The sequence below is a fragment of the Cyprinodon variegatus genome, unplaced genomic scaffold (assembly GCF_000732505.1).
Source record: "Cyprinodon variegatus isolate N-32 unplaced genomic scaffold, C_variegatus-1.0 Scaffold190, whole genome shotgun sequence".
NCBI classification, from domain to species: domain Eukaryota; kingdom Metazoa; phylum Chordata; class Actinopteri; order Cyprinodontiformes; family Cyprinodontidae; genus Cyprinodon; species Cyprinodon variegatus.
The window spans coordinates 319,971-334,303 of record NW_015150643.1 but is presented as its reverse complement, the minus strand read 5'-3'; the positions used below and the strand labels follow the sequence as shown (position 1 = coordinate 334,303).

Sequence of the window (14,333 nt, the reverse complement as noted above, 5' to 3'; positions counted from 1 at the left end):
TCATGTTTGGCAGGAATGTACAAATCTTCCCTTAAGATGTAAATGTCGCTCTGAGGGGGGCCAGGTTCACTTTTGCTTTTCTCACAAATAGGTGAAACTAAGGAGGTAAAGGGGTTTATACGCATGGTTTTCACGTCCATTAAGCTAATTGAAATTTAGAGGATGGGTCCAATTTCAGTATACTTTTTACAGCTTTCAATATAACCAGCCGTCGATACGTCTATTATGGCCCTATTGTTATGTCCACATTCTGCTCTCAAGCCTGGAGGGTTTTGATGGAACTAGAGTTTGACCTAATCGGGTTTTTTAAGGGTAATGCTGATTATTAGACATCAGTCTAACAGATACCTGGTATGTTCTGCCAATAATTTTGCAGACCGATCCTCAGGCCAAAATTGATTTCCCTTCCTCCATTTACATGACAATGTTACATAAGTAGGGATATAAATTTGTTTCAAAAAAGCAAAGAAAACATGTGAACAATTGATAGGAAATGGAGGAATGGTGAATGCGTGAGCTAAAAGCATGGCTGCTGAACGCACTAATGAATCTGGACATACTGGCCGATACGATAAAAGGGGAAAAATTATATCGGCCCAAAAATATCAGCCGACCAATATCTGCACTCTTTAGATTTTAGTTATTGTCGTGGTTTAATCGGATAATATCCTGTCTCTGCAATCAAGTCTACAGAACCTGAGAGATGTCATGGAGAGAAAAAAGAGATATGGATTATGCACCAAAATATGAATTTGTTCCCAAAAAGTACTGATTGTGTTGGAAACGTCTCACTATGTTTCAGTATTTGTGTTATTTACATTTTTGAAAACATTCCCCATGTCTTCAGCGCGTTCGTTTGATGTAAAGCAGATAAATTGGGGCAGTGAGTTAAAATTCAGTGCTTCATTTAAAACAAAGATCTTTGCTAAGGTCCAAAATTATCCTCACAGGATCCAGAATTCACAGTTTAAAAGCTTGAATCTCTGCTTTGATCTTGTCCAGATCTTTTCTTCTCGGTTTGCTGCCTTATAGTGAAGGAGGGATAATCTTTGTAAACATAACCTATATCTGAACCTCCTTTGAGCCATAAAACCGCTCTATCTACAGGAGACCTGCAGTAGAGCCTCCTAATGGGTCAGAAAATACAGAGGAGTTGGAGGTTAGGAGAAAAGATCCTACATCAGGTTCTATTCCTTAGAAACACATCCTGAAGTGAAAACATTCATAATAATTCAATATCTAAGTATGCTCATATGTCTACACAAGCTTAAATAAATTTACATGAGAGCATACGTTTGAATCCTAAAACAGCCACAGATCACCGTAGTACTCTCCAGATCCTTACTGCTGGTCATCAATGAACTTGATCCCGGTGTTCGAGTTGATCTGCGGTGAAGCGACGCGTCTCTAGGGCGACCCGACCTCTAAAGGAAAAAAAATAAAGGCTATTTATGCGGGAGAAGAGCATTTTTTTCTTTTACCATTTGCTGCTATTGTTGTTATATGTCACACTCATCTGTTTATCATCAGAAAAATAGCTTTAGTAAACTTCAAAAACAGCTGCCAGAGAATCCACCTTCACTGAACACCCAGTTGTAAACTGTTCCTGTCATTTTTTTTTCTATAAACCTGACCATACAGGTAGCAGCGTAGGTCGCTAAAGGCTGGACTTTTTATCCAGCTTTAAAGGCGTTGTGGAGGATTTTTTTAAAAGAAAAACAAAAAATTTACGTGCAAGGGCGTGCACGAGCCCTTTTCTCCTCGTGCACGCCCTGTTTAAGATGTACTCCCGCAGCTTGTCGCATCGAGCTTTTCGCAGGTATGATGCAGACATTTCTGATTTATGCTCAATATTAAAGTGTGGTCTGCAGTCTGGAAATCACCAACTAGCTGTGGCCGAGGCGGCGAGGAAATGGGGGCAAGTTTGTCCGACAATGTAGGGACATAAGGGGGAAAAAGAGCGGGGATCCAGATGGAAAAAGGGTCCCAGCGTTCTCACGCACATCGCTCTTCTAGCTGGTCCAACTTCATGAGTCGTTTTCCACAATGGCGGTCATACAAACAAAAGAGACCTCCTGTCTGCGGCACTGGGGGCGGGGACGTCTCTGCGTTCACCGCTACACCTACGCAGACAAACTAATTTCAAAGTATAAATCAGCCTTTACTGTCTCCACATACAGCGGGGACTTTATAGCAAACTCAGCTAACCGACAGACAGATGATTTTTGCCCCATTGGTCACATAACTCCTCCTCCACTGCGCCATCTTTGTTATTAGTCGCCACTGTCAGGTAGGTAAAGCCTATGGCGACAGTGGGCCACTGAGACAGCAACTCCCATAGTGCTTTGTAAGGAGAGCTCTCCGTGCAAAGCATTCTGGGATATATCTGCCTCCTCTGAGGCCTTTCTTTTCTTCTCATAGACACTTTTTCTCTTATGACCCTTAGCCGTTTTTAAAAACATCTTTCCCTTTCCTCGTTTTTCAAAAGGAAATACTGGTTCTACAAGCTAAAATTGGTGCAGCCATGTTTGTTTTACGTCAGCCCTCTGCTTTTGGTTGATGCGTTGATGTCATACACGTCACTAGATGTATTTTCGGGGCTTTGTGAATTCGCAAATGTCATGACATTTCATCTTGTATGCAAGATAAATCAGAAAGTTTGGCTTCCCCTCTCTTCCCTCCCGCCGCACCTGCTGCACAAAGTTGAATGGTCTAAAAGAAGCATTTTATGGAGTTGTTTTTTTCCCCTTAGTTTTGTAATTTTGTTTTCATACAGTATTATATGTATATTTTGATATTTGGTAACTATGTGTTTCTTTACAAATTATCATTTTATATTTTTTAAATACTTGAAGGTCTTATTTCAGACAAAAGGACACAATTCAGCTCATTTTCTCTTCGTTTTGTTAATATTATGCAATTTTTCAATAGTACATTTTATTGAAAATGGAAACAAATACTTTGTGATAAGCAGAAGGAGCCTTAGAATAGATAACAGCTCTTTATTTGACCAGATTTCCTTTTGTGAGCTGAAAAAGACATTTGGCACAGGTTTGGCCAATTTTGGCCGAAATGTGTCAAAATCACAGGTCCACTTGGTACACAGCCGACTAAAACCTTTGTGGATCCAATATGCTCTGACTGCTTCAGTCCAAATTTTCTGCAGTTATGGCCAAGATGTGGATCTATTAAGTCTGAGACCTCATCCAATGTTTCAAAGGATTTTTCATTGTATTTTACTGGGATTGTTATGTACAATATTTAGGTCAGACTAAAAAAAATGTAGATTTTTGCTGTTAAATCACCAATAAATCAGACAAGGTGACATTTACAATATTGGTTACACTTGAAAACTGTAATGCATTTCTATCACACAAATAGAAAGTTTTACATTTACACTTTACCACTTCGGAGATGTACCTGCTTTATATCAGACAGGTGATTCCACCTTGAAATTACCTGTGAAATCCTCCGGGCTTTAGGGGGTAAATGTTATCATCCTTGACCTGTTCTGTTTTTGTTTTAAACAACCTAAAATAAAACTCAATCCAGCCACCCCCGTCCATCTTGTTTTGCTACATCTATTCCTCGAACTGTTTGAGGTTATGTGCAGGAAGATGGTGTGTTCGTTTTTTGTACCTTTGTTATGGCAACAATTATGTATAAATAAGTAATTTTGAGGGAACAAACAAGTCATTTGTACGGACGCTTTATCTTCCCTCCTCTGTGTCATTTCTATTTAGATGTTACATTTTACACTGTTGAAGTTTCATATCATCAAGATACAAACAGATGAAGTAATAGAGATTGTAGTTTGGTAAGTCTGTATTAAATCTATGAAGTTTATTTTTTAGCATTCAGGTCAGAGGGTTAAAACCTCTGCAGAAGCTTCAGCTTTTTGTTTCTGCATCATGGAAGGTTTTTAGCTCTTTTGTTGCTCACTGTAATTCTCTTAAAGCCTTTCCCCCTCTTCTGTGCTTGTGTCTTGAGTAACTATTTGGCATCTGTTGCCAGAAATTTGCAGCTATTTAGTAGAAATGTGCTGCGTCTGCACTACTCTCCTGTTTGGCAGGAGTTCAACTTCAGCTGTTATCCAAGTCCTTTGTGCCAAACCTTGTTTTTTATGCTCCATAGTTCCCTATAACATGTCGCAGATGGCAAACATTCACAAGATGATTAAACTTCCAACTGAAGAGGTCATTTTTTTTTTCCATAGCTTTCTTTAAAACCTTTGTACTAAAATTTAAAGTAGCAAAATGCATATATCTATGGGTTCCATCAGTGATTACAGTGAAGACGGCTTCTTGTGCCAGAAGCTGATGCTACAATACTCTCTGCAACACAATTGGCACATTTCCTCCCATCTGTGCCACCTGGGAGGAAATGTGCACATTCTATGTGATTTTAGTAACTGATGCAATAAGATGCTCTAGGTGCTATAGTTTAGCTCCTATAGCTGGGAAAACGTAATTTTAGAGTTATTTATTGTCATTATTTTAGTAGATTGCTTCAGCTTTCCTTTTACTGGTTAGCTTCCTGTTGACAGAACTAAATAAGATGCGGCATGCCGTAGAAGATTCAACATCACTTTTTCTAGACCTGCCATAGTCGTGTGTATGTGTATATTTTCCTTGGCTTGTCTTTACAGAAAGGGGTGGAGCTATAGGGGAGGAGCATAGTCACTCCTAGCCAATCATCTGGAGCTGATTGGTTATGGGTGACGTCCAGCTGTGTTTGATCAAACTGATTGGACTTGATTAGGAAAGGCACACAGCTTTCTATATAAGACCTTACAGCTCACTAGTGATGGTGAAATTAGGCCTCATGAGGCATTTGAACCTTTTGGCCAAATTGCTTCAACAATCTACACAGTTCATGAAACCTCATGTGAACATGTCACCACCTACTGGTGGAGTGCAGAACTACAGATAGTATTATAATTGTGATTGTAATAAAAGCAGTGGTCCGGCTTTGGACCCCAGGTTTCCCTTCTTAGATGTTGGTCTAGATTTTGCTCCATAAATAAATCCATTAGAAGACAACTTAATACCCAACAATCCCACTGCTCTGTGTAAAAGAAAAAAAAACCCTTTTACCTTCATGTGCGGTGACACGTGGTGAATCCACAGTCGTAGGGAAGCGACCCTCTGCAGAGGGCTTATTTTCTCCTTACATGCTGCAGGATTTCTCCCTATATGTATGGATCCCTGCAAACAGTAGGTAATAAATCACACGGTCCAGATTCATATAGTAGAAATGTTTTAAACTGAGTGGCCCTATTCATTAGAAATCCTGAGTTTTGTCACAGCAAGCTCAGAGGAGTTAATACGATATTATATATATTATAAGATAGGGGTAACTAATTAAAAATAATATAAAGAATAAAGAAAATCATCAACCAGCAAAGGTCCAGAGACATTTTTAATTATAATCTGTTACTTTAAACAGAATTTAACAAAAATAAAAAGCAGGTTTTTATGCATCCATGTTATACATTGAATAAAAAATAAATAAAATAAATTTTTCCATTTAAAATCTAAAATGTTTTTTGAAATGGAGAAAAACAATCAATTCAATTTCAATTCAGTTTATTAATATAGCGCCAAATTCACAACACATGTCATCTCAAGGCACTTTACAGTTCAACAAGATCATACAGTCAAATTGATTCAAAGTTTTCTATCCTCAATCCTTCAGTTTCTTTACCATATTAACAAGAGAAGCATTTGCAAGGAAAATTAGACACTGCCGTCGGTCAACATGCAGTAATTTATAAATGTTTTAAATCAGGTTGGTTCCGGATTAGCCAGCAGGTGGGTCCGGATCCGGAGCATGGTCCGCTAATCCGTGACCTCTGCTATAAGATAATGAGAAAAGGTCTGCAGGAGGTTTTAGCAATCAGCAAACCTAAAATAACCAACAAAAAAATAACATATAATTTGAAAGCTTCCATCTAATAACTAATAATCCTGACTTCATTAAAGCTCAATCGGTGTGAAACAGAACACCAGTTTTCTGCAGGTCTGATACAAAGTAAGCTGTGAGTTGCTTTTTGGTCGTGTTTTGCCTCCTGGGTCACTTGGACGAGGAGAAATTTATGGTGAAACATGGTTTTCACCACTTCCTGGTAGCGCCCCGAACACTGGAACATTCAAAAGTGTAGAAATGAGTCTGTGACCAAAGTCATCAGTGTGTTTAGAAACAGTAAGCTTCTAGAGACATTGAAATAAAGCATAAACATCATGCATCATCATTTAAGAGGAGAAACCTGATTTTAGGTCCCCACTTAGAGTGGTCAATGATAATTAGCACTGATGGCAGGAAGGGTTATTTTCTTTTAGGATACTTGGAGTTTTTTTTAACTATTTATTTTCAAGAATTTTCACAACAAAAGAACATTCCCTTAACCGAGAGGAATGAAATCAATAACAGAAATACTGATGCCACATATACAATATTTCAACATAAATGCAGCACAATAAACCAGATCACCTGGAACTTTGAATACCTTAAAAGAGAAAACTGCACATACACACTACCATACAGTATGTATATAATATACATACACACAAACCCACACCCCTCCCCTTCCCCTCCAGGGTGCTCACCCACAGGACAAAAATACGGAGTTCAGGTATTTTTAAGCTTTTTAAAGCTATTTGGAGCTTATTTTCTTTAAGTTTTTGATACTTATTCCCAGTGTCTCTGTGGAACATTTTTTCCCATTATTGCTGCAAAAGCATGTTTTAAATTTGGGGAAAAATGCAAAGTAACAGCAATTTTCTCAGTTCTTATTTGTTCACAAAAATTTGTTCACTTCTATTCTATTTTTCAGATTGAGTTTAAGTCTTGCGTTGTTTTTAAATTGCGTTTCCCTAGGTAAACTCAAGCGATCGGCGCCTTTGCATTGTCGTCAAAGTCTCACACAGGAAAAAGATGCCTGACATGTTGCTAAACACTTTATTGGGAGGAAAAAAAGGTTTCCAAGTTGGCAACGGTGTCATCTGTTCGGTTTGTTTCTCAATAGCCTGATCTGATCCTTAAGGCTGATTTATGCTCAGAAACCAGGTGGCCTGCATGTGTGTCTCAGTGAATGCAGATGTTCCTCCGCCCTTTCCGCAGACAGAGGAGGCTTCTGATTGGTCAACTCTACACTATGTGTATTTCCTGTTTGGTACCTTACCAGCTTGTTTTGTTTCTATGACCGCCATTGTGGAAAATGACTCGTGAAGATGGACCATCAAGAAGAGCGAGGTGCGCGAGAACGCCGGGACCCTTTACCAGGGGCGGGTTTAGGAAATTTGGGGCCCTAGGCAAAGACAGGCCGGGGGCCCTCTGAATTAAGAAGACAACACATAAAACAGACCCATTATACAGATACAGAAATTTTAATATAATAGACAGACATTATTTGTTCTAGGTTTTGTCCCTCTCTTGGTGTTGTTTTCCTCTCTCTGTTTTCTACTCAGCTGACTTTTCATGTCATCTCAAAAGGAATGAAACTAACCTCACTTAGCTTATTGCTCCTTCCAAAAAGGCGACAGCAAAAGTAAATAACCCAGTCCTTCTTTCCACCGTACACAAGCCATGATCTGCTAATCTGTTCTCCATTTTTCATTTGTATGAAATAATAGCTGCATGAATCATGACAGCAGACAATATAGAGGAGAGCAGGAGGCGGGGTTACCAATCTACTTGCTCTGGAGAGCAGAGCTCGCTGCTTTTATATCTTGTTGCCAAAGTCTCCACTAGAAGGAAAAAAGCCACTAGATATGGCGCTAGGTGTTTTTTTTTAAATAAAAGCGCTAGAGGGTTCTGAAATACACCTGTGCCTGAGACACACTTAATATTATAAGCATTCTGATATTGTTTTAATGAAAGGATTTTTATCAAAAACATAATTAATGTGCACAAATAAGTAATAGCTGTATGGAAAAGGAGTTTTATGGGGCCCCCAGGAACTTGGGGCCCTAGGCAACTGCCTAGGTTTGCCTAATGGTAAATCCACCCCTGCCCTTTATCCTCCTGGATCCCCGCTCTTTTTCGCCCTCATGTCCCTCTGTTGTTGCATAAACTTGCCTCCACTTCCTCGACTTCTCAGCCGTATCTAGACCCACAGCTAGTTCCCGATTGTCCCTCTCTCAATGTGGCGTGAAATCACATAGTGCAGACCACGCTTCAATATTGGGCATAAATCACAAATATCTGCATCAAGCTCACTGTGACACACTGCTGTAGGGAGGATAACTAGCCCTTTACTCTGCTTTTCTCACTTGTTGCCTCCTAACTACACTGCGGCTGTTTATTGTATAATATTTATGTAGAAAATTTGCATTTAAGCAGAGATTTTCTTTAAAGTGCTGATTTGTTTTTCCTTGTTCCAGAAGAGGAGCTCCCTGGCTTTGTCAGCGGATTCTGATCATGTCCTCCCCATCTCATCGCAGAAGGCCCACTCCTCGTACTCCTCTTCCTCCCAATGGTCTCCTTCCTTCGCTGCTAGCCTGGCTCGCCCGCGGAGCCAAGAGCTCCAGCGCGGCTCCTCAGAGACGGCTGACGAGGAGTCGGGTACCAGCTCACGGTCGGCTTCAGGCCGGGCCGGCGGCAGCAGCCCCACCTTCTCACGCCTCGGCAGCAGCCTGCAGACGCAGGTGGCCCGCAGCGAGCTGAATGTCCGCCTGTCAAGAGGTATGCAAGGGTGCAGAATAATGTTTGGAGCTGGTGTTTGAACCTTTGATTTCTACTCAGATACATGTAGGTTTTAGTTTCAGTTTCCTTTGAACTGCAAGACCTTTTCAGTTTGTTGACATAATGGGATTAGATTACAAATTGAAGGGATAATGATCGTCATCACTGTCATGTTGGAAATGATCCAACACACCTGAGCTGCTGTTTGTTTCTCTAAAAAGGCTGTTATTCAGAAACTGCTGTCATGTTCTAATTTTAGATATTTCTAACTTCTCTACAGATTTCCTTTTATATTTCTTTTAGTGACACTTTAAAAAAAACTACATTTTGTATCCTGCTGCTTCAGGGAAAATAATTACCCATTATCAGGCAGTTTATTCCTCATTTCCTTCAACTTCTCTCACAAACTGGGATTTGAAGAACTGGATCAAAGTGGAGAGAAAAAAACGAGTCTTGGTTGGAGTGAAAATATGAAAATGGAGGAATTATTTTGTAAGAAGTAATTTCTACTCATCATAAATAAAATCCCACCTTATCGCTTCAGAACCCACCTGGTGGGTAAATTGATTACTTTCATTATGTGAAAAATTAAACTGTCCTCCATAAAAAAAGCCTCAGCATCATAAAGGCAGAGGAACACAGCAGGTCGTCAAACTATGCTCCAAGCTTTCAACATCTCACAAAGATCAGCTTAACACTCCATCCACCCACAGACCCTGCAGAACAGAAATGTGTTCCTAGGTTTTAGTTGCTTCAGGAGCTCATTCTGAAAACCTGCTTGGTTTTCTTCCTCCAAGGTTTCGAGCGTCGGCCCATGAAGCACCCATCCTGCCCAGACGGATCAGAGCGAGACACTGGCTCTCCAAAGCCGCCACGCACAGGCACCGTCCCCTCACTGGTGCCCAAACCCCCTTCCTACCCACTGGTCAAACTGGTGGGCAAGTTCTACACCCTGAAGTGCCGGTAAGGAAAACCTGAAGGCCGAATTTGTTAGAGGTGTGTGGATGAGAGTTAAGCGTTATTAGCGACGTTAGACGTTATTAGAGTTCAGCGATGTTACTTCCTCCTCTTCAGTTTTCAGCTGCAGTTTGAGGAGAATTGGAAACCTTTTAGGATCCTCAGACACAAAAAGGGTTTAAAGTCGTAGGGAAGTCATATTTAAATGTCAAATCATTCTGGCTTAACATGTATAGAACTATATTGTCCCAAAATTTAGAAAATGTCAATAAAAAAAAATCCTGTCTTAAAATCTGTGTATTAGGCCAGTTAGTTATACGTCAGCTTGTACATCTAAATTCGGCCAATCATATATCAACCGTCATCTGTCAATCAATTTTTTTTCGGTCATAGGATCTTAGTATCGCTGCTAATATCCGCAATGGTTGAATTAAGAATAATTTCCTTTCCCATTGAGTTCCGTCCCAGTGTTCACGGGGATGGACGTCTGTGTCTTCAGCAGGCGTAGAGCTAACAGAACTGGCAGCGTTGCAAAGCGAGGGCTCAAACATGTACGGCTGGAAGCCTTCTACACCAAACCAAGCTTCTGCCGCCCTGGCGTCCTCTTCCACAACATCTTCGTCACCACTTTCCACCTCTAAATAAAACATGTATGATGGAGGAGACTCATCCATGACCTCCGACACAAAACTCTCCTCCTCTTGCATGTTTCCGCTGTCCATAGCGTTCGTTGACAGTGTCGTTTCCAAGTGACCAATTTAGTGCTACTTGGTCCCAATGGAATTTCCCATTGGGACCAAGTAGCACTAAGTTGCTAACTGGTTAGCAAGATGCTTCCAACAAACCGGCCACAATCAAACATGCTTGTGAGCCTTCCGTCACAGCAGTCCCGCCCTCTTGATAAACAACCAATCACATTCACTTTATTTACTCGTGTAAAGTCGTGCACCACTCGGGAGAATTCAGAAATGGAACGGTTGGAACAGCCGCTTCCCTACGACTTTAAGTTCTGATGCAGCTGCTCTAAAAATGCTCTGAATGATTCAGCAGCCTGACTGAAAGCTGCAGTTTTCCTTTCCTTTTGTCAACCTTTTGTGCTTTTCTCTGTTTTTCCAGGTTCTGCGAGGTGGAGTTCCACGGCCCGCTGTCGGTGCAGGAGGACTGGATCAGACACCTCCAGCAGCACATCTTCAAGATGAACTACAATAAGCCTGGCGCTCTAAAAGCAGCCGCCAACCCCACCCCGGTCCAGGCCTCGGACCCCGGTTCAAGAACCGCCTCCACCCCGACCCGCTCCACCGCCCCCAACAGCCGCTCCCCAACGCCCGTGGCAGAGTTCGCCCCTGCCATAACTGCCAAAGAGATCACCCAGGTCTCAGAGGAGCAGCTCGCCATAATCCCCACTCCCCTTCCTCTCCCGACGCAGACGGTGTGAGCTCCAGCTCCTCCTCCTGTGTCTCTACAGGTCCACCTTTGTTCGTCCATTGCTTTCCTTCCTTTTAACCTTCAGCAAACTTTTAGGGAGGAACTTCCCTTTATCAGAAGAGCACCTTTGAAGCATCTCTAGTGTCCCCAAGTCCAGTTGCCATGGGAACAAAACTCTCCGGGCTCCTCTGAGGTTTGGGGATGGGTGATGATGGTAACTGTCCGAAATACTACTTTGTGTTTGCCTTGTTTATACAGAATGTTCAGGCGTTACTGTACTTCCCCCATTCACTGGGAGGGTAAGAGGCTGTTATTAACCCTTTGTTACTCTTTAACTGCCCCACCCCTTTTAAAGTTCCTGACTGAGATTCTAATCCTGCTTGTCTCACAGTTGAGACTATAAATGTTAGCTGACACCTAGTGTTTATAAAAAGGCACTTTTTTTTATTTCATTTTTTTTATTTGACACTTTCACCCTGCACTTAACGAAACACAATTAGCACCCGTTAAGGTGTAATATTAAAAAAGGAGATAGAAGCACACGTGAGGAGAAATCGCTCCACTTCACCTTTTTTTTTGTGTCTGTAGGCGTGATACAGTCCCCTGATGTAAACGTACATTCAGCTTGAATGTAGCACCTGTTATGACCTCATTTAAACATTAATCCACAAACATGCGGTCCAAAACAAAAGTATACACACCCCTTGAACTTTATTTGTTCCTGATCATTTGTCATTTTAATGCATTTTACAGTCATTGAATGATTTAAATCAGGGGTTCCTAAATAGGACGTAATTCCTGAGGCGTATATAGAGAGCAAATTTATTATGTCATGTCCCTTTAAATAGATTAATACGAGTAAATAAGAAGACGTAACATTTATTTATTAATTTATTTATCTAAAACATGATGCAAATAATAAATTTACCATAAAAATTCTGAAGTGCACAATAATTAACATCCTATTCACATAAAAAAGGGTTTGATTAAATAAAATGTTTTTAAAATAGATTTGTTTAAACATGAATATAACTACTTCCATCTAAATGTATGAATAAATATAATGTATGAATAATTAACCTTTATTTAACCAGGAAAAAAATCCCATTGATATTAAAAACCTCTTTTTCAAGGTAGTCCTGGCCAAGAGGCTAATTCCTGCATTTCGATGTGTTTATTTTTTATTTATTATGTGTCTATTTTTGTCCCGATTATAGGAGCTATCTCTACTTGACTAGTGGTGGAAATTTGTAAAAGGAAAATGAAAAAAAGATGCAATCCTGGCATGAAACTTTGAAAAACTTTTTAAATAAAAAAAAGCTTTTGAGAGGAGCTTTGCTTTTTTATTAGATTTGTTTTCAAATACTATATATTTTTTCAAATTTTAATTAAAAAAACTTTTTTTTTTTTTTAAGTTTTTATATTTCCAAATTTTTATTTTCAAATGCTTCTTTTTTCCGATTAAGTTTTATAAACTGCATTCTTTTAAAATTGTGTTTTAAAGATCACATTCTCTTTACTTTTGGCTTTTTTCTACAGTGAGAAGTGAAGATGCATTTCTATTGGTCTGCAGGGCTAAAAACATTTTTATTGTTATTTTTTTTTATTTGTGAAGAGAATGAAGGTTAAAAAACAGGAAAGTAACTCTCAAAACATGTTTTTTTTTCCTGCAACAATAGTGAAAATTCAAATATTATCTAAAATAATTCATCCCTGAATGTAACTCCAGCTCTGCTATTTAAATTAACTTCATTAAAGTTATACAAATAAAAAAAGTAAAACTAGGGGGAAAAAAGGGGGGTTTCAAGGGGTGTGAATACTTTTCTTTAAGGTACACACGTATCAAAGTCCACACCTTCAACTCTACTGATGCTTGTGCCTCTCTTAGTGCGACTGAAGCTTTTCAGGCTCGTCTCAGTTTGTCCAATCAGTCTTGCCATGTTCTCGCCTTTTTTTCAGTCTAACCCATTATTAGTTAATTTATTTTTTAGCGTCTGAATGTGGGGACGGGCTTCGATTCTTTTTAAAGCTGAAGTATAACGAGCGTTGGGTCATCAGTGTGCGCCTGGGTTAGTTTGTACATTTTTGTACACTCACTACAAACGTGTCCTTTTTGTTGTTTAAGGAAAAGATTCAAGCGAAGCTGCTTGAACGAGAGTTAAAAGGGACTCGTGTGTGAGCCTGTCTGGCTGTGGAGTCTGGTCTGGACTTGAAATTCACCCATGGTTGTGAGGATGTGCCAAAGAGCCCGTTTACTTCCATATCCTGCCTCTGTAAAAGCTGTTTACATTGGACCCGATGGTGAGGAGCCAGCACGCTCGGTGGACGACGGCGGACTCAACCTTTTGTTTTGGCATAAATCCTGCTTCCTAAAAGACTTGATGGGACAAGCGTTACTGTAGGGTTATATTTATTCCACTTGCAAACCAAACACGAGTGAAAAAAGGGGGCGGGGCTTTTGAGATCAGTGGGAAACGTCTGGATCCCGAGGCTGTAATCAGCTCATTTTTATTTTTGACGTTTCCTCTGTTCAGACGTTAGGAGACACTTCAAGGGTCCATCCAGGTTGAGATTTCCAGTGTTTCCCATGCTTAAAACGTGAATGTTTGATCCAAATGATTCCTCAACCCTTTTATGGACTATATATACATAGCTATATAACTACATATACTTAAAGAAACTGCTGGTGCTAATAGAGCCGTCAGCATTTCTGTTAGCAGAGTAGTTCAACAATAAGTGATCTTAAATTCCTTTTATTGTGAGTTGATTTCAACATTTGATGCTTTGTATTTTTATTAATCTGTGTGTTTTACGTACATTTGCAGTCCTGCAGAGGCGAATCTTTGGGTGTTTTTCTTTTCTATTTTTTTGTTTCACCTGTTCCACGCTGAAACTGGGTGGTGGTGGTGGGAAAGGTGGCGACTTATCTTCATGAGATGGTAACACTATGAGACCATAAAGGGGGACCGCTTTGCCAAGTGACGCAGGCTCCTCCTCCTCTAGATTCGGTATGAAGAGGCCCAGAGAGAGAGTACCTGGCAGAGCCTCATCTGGTGTAACTTGCTGTTCTGTGTGCGAGTGTGTGTATGTTTTATGTTTGAATGTTTTACAATAGCAGCTGAGGAACAAACAGTACTGTACACAAAGGGTCATGTTTCAAGTAAATCGACTACAGAACAAACAATAAATGTGATTTCAGATTCAGAACTTGTTCTCCTGTCGTTTGCAAAGAAAACCTTCTTTCTGCTCCTGGGTTTTTTCGAGGG

General features: G+C 40.2%; 1 protein-coding gene across 4 annotated transcripts in view; it reads left to right on the top strand.

Annotated features, from left to right (window-relative positions):
- Window positions 1–12,093, top strand: part of LOC107087676 (protein Wiz-like) — a 69,912-nt gene extending 57,819 nt beyond the window's left edge. Inside the window, exons 15-17 of one of the 4 annotated variants that reach the window (XM_015379374.1) lie at window positions 8,385–8,685; window positions 9,483–9,648; window positions 10,759–12,093. In XM_015379374.1, coding sequence (XP_015234860.1) covers window positions 8,385–8,685; window positions 9,483–9,648; window positions 10,759–11,077 — 786 coding nt within the window. In that variant the 3' untranslated portion in view covers window positions 11,078–12,093. The remainder of the gene's footprint in view (window positions 1–8,384; window positions 8,686–9,482; window positions 9,649–10,758) is intronic. The other 3 variants (XM_015379375.1, XM_015379376.1, XM_015379373.1) reach the window with 3 other exon arrangements.
- The last annotated feature ends 2,240 nt before the right edge of the window (window positions 12,094–14,333 follow it).